The following is a 20542-nucleotide window of genomic DNA, read 5'->3' on the forward strand; positions in this document are numbered from 1 at the left end:
ATTTGCATAAAGCTAAAATTTCGTTCGCAATTTCAAGCATCTCCTAAAATAACATATTAAAACTTCTCGAGGAACCCACAGGGGAATCCAGTCGAATTTAATTTCATGGCAATATGGCGCTAAGCAGAGTTCTTATACTCATTTATTTATTAGCTCTGCAAAAAAAGAAAATATGAATATTATTATTAAAATCTTAAGCCAAAAAAACACTTTTTAATAAAACACTATCTCAATAATGCTTATTAAGTTTGATGTTGAGACGCAACTGAAATTATTTGTGACGTATTAAAAACTATTACACCATAGCAAAACAACATTGTCATGAATGAATTTCAAATGCGGTATGACGAAACGCACATGTTGAATATTGAATTAGTTTTCAAATGAAATTACGTAATGCTGTCATTACATTTGCCTGTACCTACCTACTTTTGCTTTTATGTACTCGTAGGTATGTAATATAATGTATTTTCAATAAATAGTTTATTCAGCAATAATAAGTCAATTACCCGTAGTATGGTGAGATACAGGCCAAGAGCTTCCTCGTTGTGAATAAAAAATATATATACATCATCTTTTATATTAATAGGTAATTAAATAATTCAGCAGGTAATAAGAATACAATGAACTGCGGGCAATTTCGGACTAAAGTGGTTGACGACCAATTTCTTGACACGTTGACACTGGTCAAAACTATTACATGGTTTAGGCGGCAGGATGTTACAATAAAAGATCACTTTAGGATCATGTTTGAACGTGAAAGTCAAGGCTCATATTGATCATCATCATCACCTACTACGCTTGATTCTCGCCTGTTTTCCAACCGCTACCAGAAAAGTGTTCCGTTTTTTAAAGTTTTAAAAATATTTTCATGAAAAACATTGCTTTTCCCTTTTAATAGTCTGCTATATTAAGGTTCGGGCTTGACCAGGTTTGTGCTTTATTTATTGGTTCTTGCCCGAGGCGAAATAAACGCGCTATTAGTTTGCTGTACGACTTCAGCCTTTCTAAATTATTGCTTTACATCGTGTTTCAGGGATTGCAGGCATTTCTCGCCATATTTTGTTTTAAATTTTGAATGAGCAGCGTGAAAGATTGTAAATAACTCAAAAGACGCTATAATTTCTGCCGTCCTAACGAAGAATGCAATAAGTCGAGTTTTTGGGCAAATTGACTTAAGACCATATTATCCATTATCAGGAAAATTCGCCTTAGACATCTTTTTTGTATCTTCAATAGTTTCGGTTCTATTGGTTATCATAACTGCAATATCTAATATTATTATTTGTAAGTAACTAATCGTTAATAGCGAATATCTCGAGAGTAGTCAAAACATAGTTATTGCACTTTTCGTTTGGACGGCAGATTTGGTTTAATAATACTTCAATACTTTTTCTATATTTGATGTTTCTGTATGTAATTTATCACTCTGTAACATGTTCAAGTAACATCATTTGTAACACATGAAGGCCAAGTGTAATCTACGAGTACATACTTGAGTCTCTACTAGCAATTTTCAATTTGTACTTACGTAGTGTGATTACAAAATATCAAGAGGATAACCTCGCGTCCTGCACACAGATTATACATAATTTGCATTAGTTGGCCATTTTTATGACCCACTGATAAAAAGCTTGATAACCCTAATCTACAAGCCGCGACAGACATTGCCTGTTTGTTTAAATACGTGGGTAATGCACGCAAAATGATAGGAATCAAAACAGTCCTTAGCCAGCATTTAATGTCCTTAAAATACAACCACGATTAACAACGTCTCTCTAAAATAGGCAATAAGCTACAAATTAAGATTTAGCATTAGAACCCAGCAGAACCCCATTATCACTGACAAATATTGACCCCGTAATGCCAACAGCCTTATCGCTTGCCAAGTAGCATGCCAGTTCAGCAATTTCCAGCGGATCGCTTATCCTTTTAAGGTGTGTCATTTGAAGCATCATGTCCCACAAAGCTGGTATAATTTCTGCGCTGAAACCCACATTTTCAAAGATATCGCTCTTCACAGGACCAGGGCAAATAGCATTCACGCGAACTCCATTCGAAGCGAATTCAAGTGCCACTGATCTTGTGAAATGATCGAGTGCAGCTTTAGACGTGCAGTAAGCGAATGCTTGTGCCATAGCTTGCTGTCCAGCCACACTGGAGATATTTATAATATTTCCCTTCGTTTCAAACAGGTGCTTGCCAGCTAGATGGGTCAGGTACACAGCTGAGCGAAGGTTGGTTGCCATAATACGGTCAAATGCTGTCATTGCATCTTCCTCTAAGATGTTAGATGCTCCACCAATGCCTGCGTTGTTGATCAGTACATCGAGCTTTCCATATTGTTTTAGAGTGTCGTCGATGATTCTTTGACCATCACTTTCTTTCGTCACATCAGCGACTATTACTAGCGGCTTGTTACCGACCTTTGCAATGTTTTCGGAGACATTCCTCAATTTATCCACTTTTCTTCCTACTATTGCTACATCAGCTCCTTCTTCAGCAAATTTCTGGGCAATCGCAGCTCCTATACCTGAGCTGGCGCCTGTTACCAACACCACTTTATTGTTAAAACTCATTTTAGTAATAATTTCCGTAAACGAACGGACACTCGCATAAACACAATTCACAAGTAATAAACTGATTAAGCTTATCTAATCGTCTGTTATTTATATTATCAATATCGATAATGCAGACCTCATGTTTTTATGTATTTAAATAATGTAATGTACTGCTAATAATATGAGTGTATCATACTGGTTTGACAGTTTCGTGTAAGGTCAATTACCTAGCTAGAGGAAGCAAAATACATTAAATTGTCTGGCTAACTTCTTAAATACTTTCTATTCCAATGGAAGAGACGTCTTGTGTATCATTTGTTTGTGCCTACATAATAGAAACTAGTTTTGTACCTCTCTGCTTGGACACTCTAATTGGTACGAAGCTCATTAAAACACTAATTAGGCTGCTGAAAGACAGCGAGTGGCCTGGGTATCGTAGAGAAGGCTTTCAATTAATCCTGATTTAATGGGAGTTGTTCCACGAATTCCAGGAATCGATACAACGTTGAACACAATTTACACAATGTTACACAACGATGTTTACAGACTTTACGTGATTCTTAAGTCATGTTGTTTTCTTTTGTTTTGTGAACAGTTGGAATTTCTTGTTGTTGTAGTTAAAGCTTCTTAAAATTAGATTAACATTATGTTTTTGTGTTAGTATAGTTCCTACTCTTTATAACGGTATAAAAAAATCAACTCTTTATAATAAGTATTAAGTTAATAAGAGACGATCATGCAAAAAATACCTTGAATTATTGTACCTAACTAATTGTACCTAACTAAAGGGCGTTTTTTCAGACAAAGTTACAGACTATTCGATACTAAATTACTAGTAATTGACATAATGTTCAACCATTTTGTTTTGTTTGTCTACAGGGTGGTGCCAATGATGGCTGGCTGGTAAACTAAGGAAGAGAGGTCTTGAGGCGCGGATCTAAAGTCGAGCTTACACCATGACGAAAAGGTTCGAGTTCAACTGGCAGATCCCAGTCCCGGAACCATTACTGCAGGTACTACTTCTAAATCTACTAATATTTACGTGATTTGGGTCAAAATGTTTGATTGTAGATTGTTACAAACAATAATTTTAAATCAGCAATTACTATTGACATTATAATGAACTCTCTAAACTGGCATTCAGCGTTTAACGTAATTTGTAATTTTGTAACCATTATGCGCAGTCAGTAAGAACATTTAGATCCCTGTAAGACCCTTTTACATTTTGGAATCGTATCCAATCTTAAAACTAAAGTAATCGAAACGATTTTTGAAATTGCCCGAAGTATAAATCAGCTTAAGATTAATAGAGCAATTCAAGCTGAGCGAACGACTTTAATCTAAAATTAAAGTCCATTTAGAGCCGATCCACTCAAATCTCAATGCTTCCCTTTGACGGTAATTCGCCGTGTCTAAATTAGTATCATATAATTCTACCATGACAGAATTCATTTTCGCTCGCACGATGAGAAATTATTGTTGAAAACTTCTGTCCAAAATCCAAATTATCTAAGGTAAAATAAAGCTGTAACAGAAGTTGTAACAATTAAGTATACTCAGTGAATTAAACAAAATGGACACCGCGGTTTACGAATCCAAATAATGCCATCTGTCGACAAACATAAGAAATAACATTTCATTTGTAACCAATGAAAAAATTTGATTTCAAACATTTTTATTTAAAAAAAGTTTTCGCGAAAAACTCATCAGTCTCGCTCACACGATATTTTATGTAGAGACGTATACCTAACATTGTATAAGTAAAATCCTTGCCCATTGTGAAACTTCCATTATACCTATTTAGTGAAGACCTGTTGATAAATGACGCTCTTGAATAGAGCAACTAACATGATTGCCTACACATGATTACCAGACACAAAATATAATAACATCTCCTATCCTACATGTAGGTAGATACTCAAAATAATAAGGAAACCAGCTACTGTATAAGCATAGGTACCACCTCTCACGTTTCCTCCATAAATCTAATAACAGGGGGAAGAATAAAATTTTAAGGAAATTGTCTAGTCGTCATAAAACACCTTTACAGTTTTCTTTAGTTAGAGTCATGGATAGATTTTGTAAAACTTCGTTTGCAGTTTCGTAGCTGCAACATTTTCAACAGTACCTACTCGTTAATTCACTAACTTGAAAATCCTGGTCGGTGTATCAATACACCATATACCAGCCAAAAAGAGCAGAATTATTAAGTGGAAACTCCGTACGTGCGAGTTCAAAGCGAATATCGAGAAAGTTTGTTTTCATTTCCACCGTGTTTGCTCTTGGGTACATTTGCCTGACTTTCTAAAGGGGTGTGCGGATGGTAGACCATGTATGTAATGCGGAATAGGATTGTTTCTATCACAATTTTTTAAACCGATAGTTATCTTTGAGTGGAGCACATACTAGCTCGCAGAGCTAATGGCCGCTGGGGCAGAAAAGTTCTCGAAAACGTAGTGGGGACAAGCCCCCCAGGTAGACGGACGATCGTGAAGGTCGTGGGATGTGCTTGGATGTGGGCGACCCTGGACCGGTCGCTCTGGATATCCTTGGGGAGGCCCTTGTCCAGCAGTTGTCATTTGGCTGATATGAAGTTTATCTTTGTCATCATCATTTAAAAAAAATCCCGTCCACTTCTGGATAAAGGCTTCCTCCATCGGTATCCACAATGACCGATCTAACGCTGCCCACATCCAAGTGTTTTGCGCGACCTTCCACCAGATCGTCAATCCACTGACGACCTGCCTACATTACGTTTTCCTAAAGCTGGTATTCAAAACAAATCCTGAAGATAATGTAATACCTACTAATATAATAATATACATAAAATTCGTATTCGGGCGTGGGTTTCTTAACTTTTACGAGCGATACCCAAATAAGACGTCAGCGTCAAAGATTGAGGGTACTCTCATGGAAAGGTGCCGTAAATCAAGGAAGGCGGTGATGTTCACGGCGCTCATTCACTCGCGCGCGCTTATGTTGTGGTCCCAGTTTAAGCGGATATCCTGCTTTATTTTATTTAGGTAAAAATAAGCTTTTCATAATCTAGTAGGGCTAAGGCGATGATGATCATAGAGCTTTTTATAGTTAAAAAAAAAATACATACGGTGGAACATAGGACATCCTTTTTTTTAAGCCGGTTAACAAATTGAAGTTCTAATAATACCCGCGACAGGCGAAAACTGTAGAGCCATAAAAACATAGCTTTCTTGAGAGATCACTATCTGTTGAAGTACTTACTTGACTACTGATAACTATAATTACATTTTATAATATCAATGAGAATGGCATAATTACTGTGTGTGAGTATCGCTTTGAAGTAAGATGATTGTTATAACATTAACTATATAGTATATAAATTCTACGCTATAGGGTCTTACCTACGTAGTTTGTAATTGGCGATATGTTTCAACAAAATGAGATGTTCTGTTGTCTGTACATACATAATACGCAGGTGTTTCATTTTGTCCCACCTTTAAAACACCTCTCTCCCCGCTAACACCGCGCCGCACCCTTCGGTAGCAGCTGAGCTCGTTCAGTCGCTCTGAAATAGCCGCACCAGCGGTAAACCTTCAACCTCGGGTATTTGATGTTTACAGCCGAGCATGATCGCACTATGGCCGCAATAGCAAACGCAAATTGTTTACGAACGAGTGCGAGTACAACTCTAGCGACTCGCGCCGCTAGTGAAACGTTTGCGGTTTACAATACCAGATTTGTAGCTATTACTTTGTGGTGAAAAATTGAAGTTGTTAACTGATTTTATTACCAGGCGTCGCTGTGCGCTGCTTCGCGTAAAAATCACCTCAGCATTTCCACAGGGATCTTGCTATGAAAGAGTCTCCCGATAAGTTAACGTGCGTTTATGTCCTACCTGAAAGAGTTATGAATTAAAACTAGAAACTGCTAGACTCAAACCAAAAAAATACCTAAATCTAGCTACAAGATAACCAACCAAACTAAGTGAGAAATTGGTATACAAAACAAACTCATCTCAGTCGATGATTGCATAGAAAATTATACAATACACCATTAGTTACACAGTGTTGGGAAATTATAAAACAAGTAATAAGTACTTTTGCCTGTCTTCTTTTACAAAACGCCGACTTTTCCCTCTATAACAATTTAGCAACTTTCTTCCCAAGTTAGGCCAACGCAATCCTCCACCTAAACATTCAATTATTTTTCCCTTCCAAACGGCACAGCTGACGCGGCTCAAATATTCTGGGGAACTGAGATTGAAGTAGGCGGGTCACATCTGTAGAATATCGGAAAACGAGGGAACTAATAATGTACGCGTTCCCATCACTGGTAATACTACTACTGATACCCAGTTTAATACCACTTTTAGTCTTACTATCAGTCTAACATTGCATGGCTTTAGGTATAGCCCTTCCTCACACACCTGAGCAAGCAAGCAGCCTTGAGTCATCATCATCATCATCAACAGCCCTTTACACCACTGCTGGACTATGAGCCTCCAACCCGCTTGCCAAGCGTGGGGCGTGGGGATTATGGCAAAACCCTCCACTATAGTGGAGCCTTGAGTATTTTGCATTAAATGGCTCAAACTTACACTTAGGTCATCAGTCGATTGGGAGGCCTAACCTGCGTCTTCCAGCCCTTGTCGTCTCAAGAACTATTCATCCCAACTGTTTCTGGTACTGCGACCAATATGGTATGGCGTGTCTATTGCCGCCTTATCTTGGATCTTGGCAATTCAAAAATCACGCTATAATTCATTTATTTAGCGCTTTATTTATGTATTTAGCGCTTAATTAACCGTAACATTTACATTCTTTTGAACTCCTGTGACATAACACACATTTATTTTGATCTGGTACATTACAAAGAAGACGTGGTACTCGTACTTCTGAACTCATACCTACTCGTATAATTCACATGTCATGTTAAATTGTAGACGACTTTCTCTAAGTACAAGTTATGCAAAATCGTTATACTCTCTGAAGTTCTGAAACTTCTGGCGCTTTCAATTTGACAAGGCATTGTTAATGTACGTTACGGGAATACAACTCAATAACTACTGGCATGGCAGTTATTTTAAATAACTAGCGGCCGCCCGCGACTTCGCACGCGTGGATCCCGTTTTACCCCCTTAGGGGTTGAATTTTGCAAAATCCCGTCTTAGTGAGCACCTACGTTCTAAAAGGAACCCCTATGCAGAATTTTAGACTCGTAGCACTTGTAGTTTCTGAGATTTTGTGATGAGTGAGTCAGTCAAACCTTTCGCTTTTATAGACATAGATGTATCGTACAGAAATAATTGTTCTTTGTAAAATAATAGTGAACAAACGAAATAGAAAGGCTTCGAACGCCCATCAGTTCGCTACCGCCTGCCGCATAGACAAAGATGGTAAAAAATTACTAGTTCAGGTAACTTGGCTCCGTTTCAAGTTTCAAATGCCGTCGGCCTAGCTCTAGGGCCATCGAACTATGAATGAGTTTCAGTTTCAGTGCCAGTGCCGACTGTCGACTGTCGAGTGACGCGATTTATGCGTCTAGTCACCAACAAATTGCGAGCAAACGAACTTTGAACATCAATGTTATTGTTGAAACGACTGTTTATTTTGTAGCGTGAAGTAACTTAAATATCACTTTGTCTTCCCAAAACCTATTCAATTATTTTGCTATTTACGCGAACAGTAAACTCTGTTTAGTTAGGGGTAGAGTCATTCGGGGTAACAGCACGCGGTGGGTAAAAGTACGCGGTGGTCCGATCTCCGACAGGGGTGGGGGAGCCGAGGTCTGTGTTTGTAAAATAGAGTGGCGCTACTGTCGCCGTTTAGGAGCCACGTGCCGCGCCGACGCAATCTAAGTACTGGTCGCGACACGTCGCCGAATACTTATAGCACGCTTATTTCGTTTAACTTTTATGCCACGGAAAAGTGTGCTGTAGTTAAATGGATAGCTCTGTGCCAGTAAGTATACTATATTTCTATTGTTCATTTAATGTAGTTTTGATCTAAGTTTATCATATTCGTAAAAAGTATTTAACATGTGTGTTGTGACTGATTATTTGGTATATTTGCCGATTGGGGTAAGAGTACGAGATTAATAGTACGCACGCGTACGTTTACCCCCGTTGCGCACTTATACCCCAAATGAAATAAAAATATCAAAAATTGTTCAATCTTTCAGAATACCTACACCAAAATGCCGAAAAATTACATAAGGAAGGCCCCTCAGCGGATCCTCATCTAATCTCAGATGACCAAATAATGAAGGCCAATTATTTTGATCTCAAAGTGGGACTATTGCCAATATAAATAATTTATTTAAGACAAGATTCACATTATAATAGATACAGGGTGGAATTTTGTAATGCCACCTGGAGGGAAAGTACTCTTAGTAATGTAGAGGAATCAAACCAACTAAAATTTGTTAAAAATTACACCCTGTATTTTTATTGCATCGATCGTTAGGGTTATGGTTTATGGATGAAATCTCTCTAACAAACTTGCTTAAATTAAATGAAAGGAAAACCATGAAATCTTAAATTATTTTAATTATTTACAAAAAATTGTATGGTATGATAGTGAATTTTCGTAAAATTTTCAAAAATCTTTGAATGGAGTTCTCTTTGTTTTAAAAAATTAAGGAAAGTTTTATTTGAGTAAAATTTTCTATCTACAATATTAAGAGTACTTTCCCTCCAGGTGGCATTACAAAATTCCACCCTGTATAATACAAAGAGTTCTTATTTTGTTTAATGTTAAAGTTCTTAAATTGTTATTTACAAGATTAAATAAATATTGATTATTGCCAATCTTAATTGTATTCTCTTAGAAATCTGAATGCGTACGTTTACCCCGCGTGCGTAACTTTACCCTAAGACTTGCGTAATTTTACCCACACATCGGGTCAAGAGTACGCATTGGAAAAGTTTTCAGTTAAGCCTATGTAGGGCTAAAACTAATTAATCTTGATTGAAATTTTTCTTAAATAGTGAAAATTTATTAAATATTCTACAGATTTAATATCATAACATGCCAATTATACAATTCTTTATAGGTCTGGGAGGCCATCAAAAAAAAAGTGCGTGCTCTTGACCCGAATGACTCTATAAATGAGATTAAATAATAGCCTGGCACACCTACGCTACGCAGCATCGTTATTACAACTTTTTTTTTATTTTGACTTAATTTCCTAAATCGAGCTGGCTATAGTACCTACTTAGTTATAGTGTGTAGCAGTCATATCTAGATATGCCCCCGATAGTTAAAAAGGCGCATCTAAAATTTTTCAGGATTTTAGTTACAAATCAAAGACAGCAAATTCCCATTTTAATTAAGTACTGGAAACTTTTTTACCCCGTTTTGTTAACTTGCTACATCCGCATGCATTCAGCGATTTGGACGTGGGTTCGAATCTCACAGGGGACAATATTAGTGTAATACGTATTCTGCCTAAATTAGGAGAATCCTCTTAAAACTTTGCTGCCAAATAATTCAGGATTACAAAAGCTTACAATTCGACCCTTATAAGTTTTCATGTTTACTTTTCCGGCTACCCTGTCTTAACTTGGTAGGTATTCAGTATTTATCATTGTCAGAGTAAATAAAATGATAAACACCTCTTCCGAGAGACCTGGCAACTCGCCAAGACTATTGTTTTGAAACATAGTAATTGAAACAGAATTGATGAAAAAAACAACCTCGTATTTATGCACTATTTGAAACAAAACACATTTTCAAATAGACCACAGAAAACTGAAGACGAGGATTTTTTTTTAAATCCTTCTTTCGTTCTATTTTTTTTTGAACTTTCGACTTTCGAACAATACTAATTTTCTTATGAGGATATTAAGAGCCATTTTACATTTTCGTGCGAATTTCTAAGATTTTGGAAGCATGAATTACTATCTTAAGCAACACCCAGAGATTATTTAATAACTGCGAAAGATAGGTCAATCCTTGTTGTTGACCATTAATGAAACGGATTTACTAAAACTCTTTTGCTTAATTCACAGTGCCCCATCTCCCACAACCATTTTACGAAAAAATTGCCGCAGACTCATTTTCAAAGTCCTGTATCTATTATTTATGCTCATATAATAAGCTTAAAAATATATAGTAATCATCGGACATATATTCTTGTAGTCCATTAATGAAATAGATTCTTGAATTTCATTACCATTATTGAGTAAAATCTAAAAATAATTACGCAAATTTGAAGATTAACGTCACATTTTGATCGTGGTTTTTGGTTTAAAAACACAGCAATAACTGCAATAAAAGTATCCCAAAATAAAGAATATTCATTGTAGAATTAATTTCTACAGTTATTGTTTAAATATTAGTAACCACTTTGTCAAAACATTGATGTGAATATCAGTATAAATTACAATGCGCAAGCCGACATCGATTAGTATGGCGCGAGCGCCCGTCAAGGCAGGACCTGTGTCATTTTTCCCGCCGTGACGTTTACGTGCGTTCGTGTCGTAAAGCGGTGATTTGTACGGCGACCAAATACATTTGATACTATGCCGAGAGGCTGTTTCGAGTCGGCCGGCCGAGCAGAAATTGAAATGATGAATTTTAATTTCTTTGACGGATCTGGGTGTAACTATGTATAATATCGACGGTCCCTACGTATATTAACGTATCTGAAAACGGCCAATTTTACAGGAGAGCGGTTTGAAGGTTTAAACATGTGTAGCTCGCGTTCTATTTATCGTACATTGATGAAATTTGGTATAATAGTTTTATATGAGGTATATTTTATAAAACATGAAGAATTATCAAAAAATAATCACAATAAGTGTATTATTTGTCATTTACTCACTTATACAACGGAAAGTTTCTAATTGCAAATGACGTAAGCGGTACTTGCTGACTTTTACGTTGGAGTAATATGTTTGTTTAAATTATTAACTGCCACATAAGTAATTGTACACGGGAACAAAGTTCAGCTACTACTAAACGTAACTCTCACTCTAGGCCCATAGTCCTGCTCGACGAGACATAACAGCATCCCGCCTCGTTTCCCAGATAGTTGCATATTGGAGGCACTTCAATACCTTAAGATTCCTCCTTATCTAAGGGGTCTTTTGACTGAAGAGTACCTGTATAACCGCTTAATTCTCTTTGTCAATAGTGCCGGCTAGGTTTGACAGCATGGCATCGAGTCCGAAGATCCACATGGGTCTTTTTTGAGTTCGATCTTGTGGAACATTGGATACGACTGGGTACTAAATGGAACCCTTTTCAAGGGCATGGACATTTCAAGGTATCATCTGCCATGCAGATAGTTTCATCATTACAAGAATATCCTCATAACTTTCAGAGCCTCCCTTCCAACAGCGAGGCGGCTTGCCTGGGCGCCACAGATGTCATTATGGTTGCCCTAGGCCAGGGACCACATATTATATTTAAAAGCATCCCTGACACCTTCACCTGACGCCCACATCACTGTCAAAGCTAAGGGCCAGATCAAATATCTAAGAGTAAGGTCCTGTTAATCACCAGTGGCACCAAGTAGTGAGTGCAAATACGGTGACCTTAATTATATATAACCAGTGGCAGCTCGCACTTTTACCAATTCGTCGCCGTGTGTATGGAAGACAGCTTGCTTTTTCGTGACTGCTTCCCTAATTTAGAGGTCCGAAAACTCTATGTCGGAAGGCTATAAAGAAAGGCCGGGAGCTCTATACTGGCACCCTCAAAAGCATAATTCTGTACAGGACTCCCATCTAAGGCATCACCCTCGTAGGCAAGGGTAACGCTGCCCATCTTCTAAGACCTTAATAGGCCCAGAAAGTCTACAGGGCTACATCGTTGGCTTTAACGAAGCGTGAAGAACGAGGTGAAAGCTCCGCCTTAGGAGGACAGAGAGGCCGTTTGACGTGAGACTCGCTAGACTGTGCTGTAGTCTAGTAGTTGATAAACTACCTCGCCATAGCTAAGTTGGGTCACTTAACCTTATTCGCACTCGTGCAGAAGTTTAAGGTTGCTCGAACGATCGCTCCATGACGGGGCACGGATCCTTCGAGCTCTAACTGTATTGTGGTGGCTAGGAGCATAAGGCACACCATATTCTTGCGGGATAGCATAGTCAAAGCTATGTGGACGATAACAAAACCTGGGTGGTAATGAATCACGTCTATCTGAGAAGACAAGGTGCCGAAAGAAGCTGCGGTACGATAGCGCGACTACGAACTAAGTGCGGGTGCATTTGAATTCGCTCCAGGGAAGGTGACAGTATGATTGCCTCCTATCTTCCTTCCTTAGTAATGGCCAGCGTAACGGGGTCGTGAGGCAGCACGGGAGGCATTGCATAGGCCACCACCACCGTCTGCTGACGGTGAGTGTGTGTACGGGAAAGCTGTATACTTCTAGCTGCTCTGGTCCCAACTGTCGCCGTGTAGGCGGGAGTTCTTTGTCCGGAATCTCAAAGTTAGCACTTATAGCGAGTGACGGGGACATCAGGGTATTTTTAGTGGATATACCTACCTCATCCTTCTGATGGGTATGTATGCAATATCATGTAAGCATTATCATGTAATAGTAGCTTCTAACTACAGTTAATTGAAAGTTTTGTTTGTATGTGTTACCTGCTTATATTTATTTCTGAATGCCATAATATGCTTGATAAATAAATAAAATAAATTTTACGATATTTTTACAAACTTGTATCTTGTAAAAAGTAGCATAGGAGAAGAACTTGGTTGCGTTAAGTCTAATAAATGACCCTAGATACTTCAGTCGTGTTGTATATCATATTTTATATTGTTTTGTCTTCACTTTCATCTCCACCAGATATTGCTAAAATACAATTTCTCAGCGTAAAACACCGTTACTGGCACTTGCTTATAGACATAAAACAAACTTTTCCAAAGTAAAACATTTATAGTGGCAGTTACGGCTAGAAGATACTTTAATTTTCCAACGTAAAAATAGGTAAGTGCCACCTACTTATAATAGTAACTTTAATTTTCCCTAGTGAAACAACGCAACTACCAGATTCCTACAGTTAATTGATTAATTTGCCGTTGGTATAATGTTGAGTGAAATAAATTAGGTTAGAAACCATAATAATACCTATTTCCTTCATAAATTACGTATCAATTCACTCGATCTGCGCAAATGAAAGTGGCAGTTGAGGGGCTGGGCGCGCGGGGTTAAGCGTGAGGTCCAACGTAAAATTTCGTAACTCCCACTAATGCAATTTTACTGCGGAAATCGTTCTAATTTTGTAGTTGCGGGATTTGTTTTTTGACGTTTTAAGGTTCAATTTGAATAAAAACTGTATGTTTTTTGAACTGAGCCGTAACTGTTGGGTCCTCTGAAGGTTTTGCAAACAAAAACGGCAAATCACGGAACTGGTAGATACTGAAATGTACGTAGGGACCGTCGATATGTAGGTACCATGTATTTAATTTAATAAATAAATTATAAAAAAGTATATCCATTATGATAGCACCCTTAACACAAGCATATTGGTTGCCTACTTTTGGACTAGATGGCGCTGTGAAATTGTCCAAAGATTTGTTTATTTATTTATCCGCTTTGAGTTTTGTTTCGTGAAGAAGAAAAAGAAGCGTTTTGTTTTGTTGTTAAATCTATACTAATAAAAGAGGAAAGATTTAATTGTTTGTTTGTTTGTTTGGAGGCAATAGGCTCCGAAAAAAATTTCTTTCACGATTTAGAATCCTAATTTTTTTTCTATGTAGGCTATAAAATATTTTCAAAAACTTTAGTCCAAAATCTTTGATAAAATTCGACGTTTAATAAATAAATTAGATAACATATTAATAGTTTTTTTTTTCAGTACGATTTTAGTACTTGTTTTTCAGAAATTCTACGATTTAACTAAACTTCTAAAGTGTTTATATTTTATGCATAATTTATTAACTTCTAAAATATACATAAATATCCTATTGATAGATGACGTGCTTCGTATTTTATTAAAATTATTACCTGACTAGGTTAAAAAGGTGTGGAATGTTATTTTGGAGATAACTTGGTAGAAATATAGAGAGATGCTAAGTAATGCGCTGAGTTCGAAACTCAGTGTCGTATTAGAAATTCACACACACAAAGAAATCAAATTATGTGCTCATTATCCACTGCGGTATCAGTATTCAACGTTCGAATAATCTTTAGTACTATGCAAGCAATATAAACTGTTTACATAATGACGTCGCTACTGTCATCATTGCTTTCACAAGCAATATGTTCCAATTTGTCCCTTGTCACATTTCCCTTTAGTTTCTGTGATCTGTGCTTGTTTCTAAGTTGATATCAATGAAATATTCCTTAGTACTTTTGATTTAATTTTTTTTTTTTTTTTTGACACGTGTTTGAAAAATCAAGGTCAGATTACAATAAAATAACAAGTGAAAACGTAACATTGCATTGCAACTCGCAATTTCGCAATATTGATGAGGAGATTCCGTTGGAAAGTCTGTATTCATTCCTAGGATTCCCCTAACACCATCAAATTCAAGAGAATTCAAGAGAGTGCAGTTTCCCATCTCATTCTTAGGGACCACGGTTTAAAATAGTGTGGTTGCATAGAGCCTGCAACGGGCAACCGCGTGCGCAGCTGCTCATACTAATTTTCGATACAAAAGCAAATGTTGGCGCCCTCACGAGTTTTAGCGGAGTTCCATATGGTAGCGGGAGTAGACTTAATGGAAATCTATGCTTCTCCGACGACCAGTTGTATGTGGAATACTCCAGAGTATGCGCACACAATAGCCTGGTGATTTTAGCACCTGAAGGAAAAACAAAAAAACATTGTTTACAAAGAAATCTGCGGCAGGTGTAGTGTTTTAATTTTGTTTTAGAAAGCTCTCATAATTTTGTAAGTATTCAAATATTTAAACATAATGATGTGTAGATTTTATATCAAAAAATATATCATTTAACAAAATTAATTTTCTTAGAATATTTTAATTCTATTAGAACCATTTTCCACTTCATCGCAGAAGAAGTCGCGGGCAAAAAGCTAGTATGAAATATGTAGTATTGCCCGCGGCTTCACCTGCTTGAAATTTAGTTTGTCACAGATCGTCATAAATACATTATTATTCTGGTCTATACATTGTTATTCTGGTCGACGCCAGGGATGGATGAGCGTCGCTGTCGCTGGCGACAGGGTCTTCTGGTTCAGGGTTCATGGCGTACCTAGGTCTCAGGCAAAATGAAATCCACTCGTAGAATTTAATAAACTCAGTGTATTCACGAAAATAATTACACACAGCACTAGAGTCGTATCGGAACTGAGTGAACCAAAGGTCTTGCGATAGGAACGTCCGACCCGAGTGATAGTTGAACACAGACTGCCTAGTACTGCTGTACTGTACTGTAAAGTTTCATCAAAATCTGTTCTGTAGTTTTTGTGTGAAAGTGTAACAAACATCCAGACATCCACACAAACTTTCGTATTTATAATATTAGTAAGACTAGTAAAAAGTAAGATAGTAAGATGAATTATTTTAGTTATTTGTTTACTTATAATAATATTTATTTATTTATTTCTTAGCTCTGTCTGATAATGGATCTGGAGGAGATGCAATGGCCACCTCCGTAATAAAACAATAGAACCCTATGGAGTTTGGGCTTGTGTGATTCGCCTTGACGAATATTTCGTATCCAGGGTCCGATGATGGAGCTGTAAGGGGGCAGATTTTTTTTTCACTATGTGACTGCTTTATTTTGTACTTAAAATATTTTACATATTATACCTATTCGTGTTTCATTATTCGTATCCAGGGTCCGATGATGGAGCTGTAAGGGGGCAGATTTATTTTTCACTATGTGACTGTCTTTATTTTGTACTTAATATATATTTTACATATTATACCTATTCGTGTTTCATTATGAATCGAAATATAAAAGACTTAATAAACTCTATTAAAAATTTAAATTAATTAATCAAGTTTGAATACCTCATTCTACCTTAAAATTAATAACTTAAATCAAGTCTTAATACGGTCACGGCTCAAGATTTTTTTGTCCATTTCAGCGTTCTTTTTACTCTTTTGACGTTGCGTTGACAGCTTTTACCTAAATTCGCGCGGAATATTTTTGTGAAATGGCTCTTAAGGATTTAACCTTATTCGCGGAATAAGTTTTTTATTGCTAAATAAATATCATCCACTAACAGGACATAAGCTGCCAGTGTTTAGCTTGATTTGCTGTTTTTTATTCTAATTTGTATGAATTTGTTACAGGGTGCTGTTTTCGACCGATGGACTGAAGAAAAGGACAACACCGAGCTTGAACAGAACTGCACCTTCAAAGTAGATGAATATGGATTTTTCATCTATTGGAAAAGTGACGGGAGGGTAAGTAAAAACACTTTTATAGACTTTACATAGCTTTCTCTACATTGTAGAGACTAGCTGTTCAATTCTTGCTTCAGATTTTCAGTCAGTTTTTCAGCCAACCAAAACCTCACAGCTCTCAAAAATGAGTACAAATTAATAAAAGTTCAGTGCCTACGAGGATAGCCGTGAAGATAGCATGGAAAAATACAGAGAAGATTTTGACTCTAGTAAAAACAAAACATTTTCAAATTTCTATCATCTACCTTGCCATCCTTTATATTTTGTAGTAACGGGCTACTAAAATTATTATTATTATAAGCTGTCAAACGATTATACACTCAACATCAAATAAATCGCACCTTCCGCGACGCGAACTTTCAAGATTTTCTTCTGACACAATCATAGTGCCCCAACAATATTGGTGTTATTTGAAAGCCCAATAAATAAACATAAAGAAAAACACATTTATTTTTTTTATAAACAATTAACAGGTACTATAAATGTGACTTCAAAAAAGACCTCAGTTGGGGCTCACCTCTGGGACCAAGTAGACCAAGTAGGTGGGTAGCGATTAATCCCAATTTAACAGTTTTATAGCCATAAAAGTTGGCTCAAGCGTAACTACATATTTTTTGAATAAGTGACTCTGGATCCTTTTAAAAACACATTTTTGAGCTAAAAACCTTTCCTTTATTGAAATGAAGTTTAGAACTAGGCTTTCAAATGGTACCAATGTTGGTGGGAAGTGGGGATGCATACGTTTGATAAGTGCTTGTCGCGAGAGGTGCGATTTATTTGATGCCGAGTGTAGTTGTCTTCTTATAGGTATTATAGTTAGGTATTTCCTGGTATTACAGTTAGGTAGTATGTATTTCCTACTTATTAATAGAGATTTTGTAACCAAAAGAGTTCGTATCACATTATCCGCAGCTAAACCGGTGATACGTGCGTTTGGTTAAGACACTCGCACCAAATGGGGTTTATTTCACTTTGTTCCTTAAGAGGATACTCGGTATTCAGCCTCGATTCCGAAAGCCCCCGGCGAAATGGAATTTATCCCGGAAATCTAATTTTTGAAGACGTGAATGTTTTCTTTTAGCTTATTAGAGTTCGTTGATCTAAATTCGCATTCATTTAAGTTTCTGTATTTCTTGATTTATTAAAACTAATTGAGAAATGTGAGTATTATAATAATGTGTTTTTTTTTTGTGAAAGTTCCACTCATAGAGTCTCTATTAGAGACTCCAAAGACAAAAAAAAACGCAATACCTACTTCAATGCAACAAATAATTTTAGATAGGTATTTATTTTATTACTTAAAAAACTGGGTATTTTTACATTATTATTAAGCTTTAAACCCAAAATATTAATACGGTTAAAACCTGCCAGACAACCTAGAAACCTTTACTTCATTCCAGCGTTTACCGCCAACAAATTCCTACCTAATTTATTAAATGCCACTGCATTTTCTCTATCTTAAAGAAGTGTAGCCTGGAATCCTTTGTGCCACTATCATCGTCCCAGATTCCAAAGAGACTAAGCACTGAAACGAGCACAAAGCACTTCCATTTTGCCCAATTACACCGCGCAGCGCGGAACTAATTAAAACTGTCCGTTTTGTACACTTTGGCCCAGTCTCCTCTTTGTGGTTAGGGCACGTCGCAAATGGACACTTCTTGTTAAACGATACGGTGTCGACTACGAGCTTATTAGAACTATCTAGAGAATATTGACTGTGGTTTGTCGAGTTCGTAGTTTCTGAAGTAAAGTTACGCCTTTTTTATTTAACAACATTTTGATTTTTATAAATCTTTTTAGCACCAGTCTATTATGTTGACCTGGAGGTAGAACTATTTATATTTATTCGAGATGAGCATGTGCCAAAATATTTTATAGGTAAATACAGTAGCGGCGTAAGGGGGGTTTTGGCGGTCCGGTATAAATAATTTTAATTTAAATAAATCCATTCAGAACGATGTCAGTCATAAAGTTAAACTACTACAGCCACCAAAAATGTGTTTTTCCCTTCCTTCTGCCCTGTTATTCCGATAGTTGTTCGTTTGTAACGTAAAATATTGACTCAAAACTTTTGCGCCGAGTGTCCAGCGCCTAAATCTATTGGTTTGTCCAGTTCGCCCCAGTCTCCCCTGCGTCTAGTTAGACCCACATACTTAGATCCTCTTTGCTTTGACCGCTCGTTTTCTGGTTTGCGGTGGTCCCACCCGTTAATAATAGGCACTCGAATTAGGTGTTCTCTCTCTAGTAATTGAGCACATTCAGACTTTTTGAACTGAAGCACCATGTACCTAATGAACAGCTATTGCTTTCGGTGTAACTTTTATAATAAAAAGAAGTATATCAACAACATCGTTTGTATTTACGTAAACGAACCTACAGTTATTTTTCTAATCTACTATGTATATAAAAATAAGTCGGGTTTTCCTCCCTGACGCTATAACTCCAGAACGCACGAACCGATTTCCACGGTTTTGCATTCGTTGGAAAGGTCTCGGGCTCCGTGAGGTTTATAGCAAAGAAAATTCGGGAAAAGGGGGTAAAACAGGATCCACGCGTACGAAGTCGCGGGCGGCCGCTAGTAAAAATGATAAAAATCTACGTTGATTTTGTCACACACGCACATCTCTTTCGTTTAGTAGTAGTATACATATTATATTCTGTGCTTTCATGAATATTTTCAAAGGCTTTGGTTAAATTAATATCGATATACGGTTTTCATCACGAAAACAGTGAAATTAATTGCATATTTGAGCGACACAACTCACACAACGTCATTTACATAAGGCTATTTCTCACAAATCACAAACAGGGAATCAGGGAATTTACATTCTCCTCCCAAGCTGTTTATTCCTCAACGACTGGGCCAAGTTATGCATCTTTAATATGCAGGAGCTACCAAAAGCAGAAGCATTTTGAACCGTATTCTCATGGGTATAAGGAAGTTTTAAAATGGCAGGTCGTTAGGTAACCGTACTGAAAATATGCCATGACTCTCGATAAACAAAAGTGAGCAAGGAGGTTGTTGACATGGAAGTTTGGGATAGGTATACCTACCACTGTATTCGTAGTATAATTACACGTTAATTAAACTTATTTCATACCATTAGGTATGCTTTTTTTCTTAAAATTTAGATTTCCATTTTATGAAATAACACTAAGGTAAACGGCTACTAGTTCGTGATAGTACGTAAGTTCGTAAGTTTTTTTTCTAGCTCAATAAATAAGCAAATGGAATATTATTTATAAAAATTCTTTATTACTACAAAAACTCTATTATTTAAGCTATCTAAAAAACCAAGTACCAACATTGTGGCGCCAAAAATGAGAGCAATACGAAGCTTCAAACTCTCAGAGAGCCAAAAACAGCCGTGCGGCGTGAAAATGTTGCTCTCACCGTAAGGTTAGCGCTCCAACTTCTTAAGCTTATAAAAAGGCGAAGAAACGTCCATTTGCATAAAACTTGTAATAGTAGTTTCATGTGTTCCTTGACAATTGATTTGGCTTAGAAAAAAGTTATATGAACACGTAGAATTCCTTTAAAATTGCGATTAATTGATTCACGAAATAGCGTACATATTATTTTTAGGGTGTCCCCTGTTTCGTGATACTACCGAATCAAGGATATTATGGATAATATTTTGATGCTTGGTTTTTAAATAATTATTTA

At 36.9% G+C, this 20542-nt stretch overlaps 2 protein-coding genes across 3 annotated transcripts in view; one reads left to right on the forward strand and one right to left on the reverse strand.

Annotated features, from left to right (window-relative positions):
- Nucleotides 1-20542, forward strand: part of LOC135078112 (1-phosphatidylinositol 4,5-bisphosphate phosphodiesterase) — a 105498-nt gene that overhangs the window by 27110 nt on the left and 57846 nt on the right. For both annotated transcript variants that reach the window (XM_063972688.1, XM_063972687.1), the window contains exons 2-3: nucleotides 3441-3574; nucleotides 16762-16875. In XM_063972688.1, coding sequence (XP_063828758.1) covers nucleotides 3518-3574; nucleotides 16762-16875 — 171 coding nt within the window. In that variant the 5' untranslated portion in view covers nucleotides 3441-3517. The remainder of the gene's footprint in view (nucleotides 1-3440; nucleotides 3575-16761; nucleotides 16876-20542) is intronic.
- On the reverse strand, nucleotides 1720-9691 carry LOC135078117 (uncharacterized oxidoreductase TM_0325-like). Its single transcript, XM_063972695.1, has 2 exons — nucleotides 9676-9691; nucleotides 1720-2560 (listed from the first exon to the last, which is right to left on the reverse strand). The coding sequence occupies exons 1-2, from the start codon at nucleotides 9689-9691 to the stop codon at nucleotides 1803-1805; spliced, it is 774 nt and encodes a 257-aa protein (XP_063828765.1). The 3' UTR covers nucleotides 1720-1802.

This window comes from Ostrinia nubilalis, chromosome 14, assembly GCF_963855985.1.
Source record: "Ostrinia nubilalis chromosome 14, ilOstNubi1.1, whole genome shotgun sequence".
In the NCBI taxonomy this organism is placed as follows: domain Eukaryota; kingdom Metazoa; phylum Arthropoda; class Insecta; order Lepidoptera; family Crambidae; genus Ostrinia; species Ostrinia nubilalis.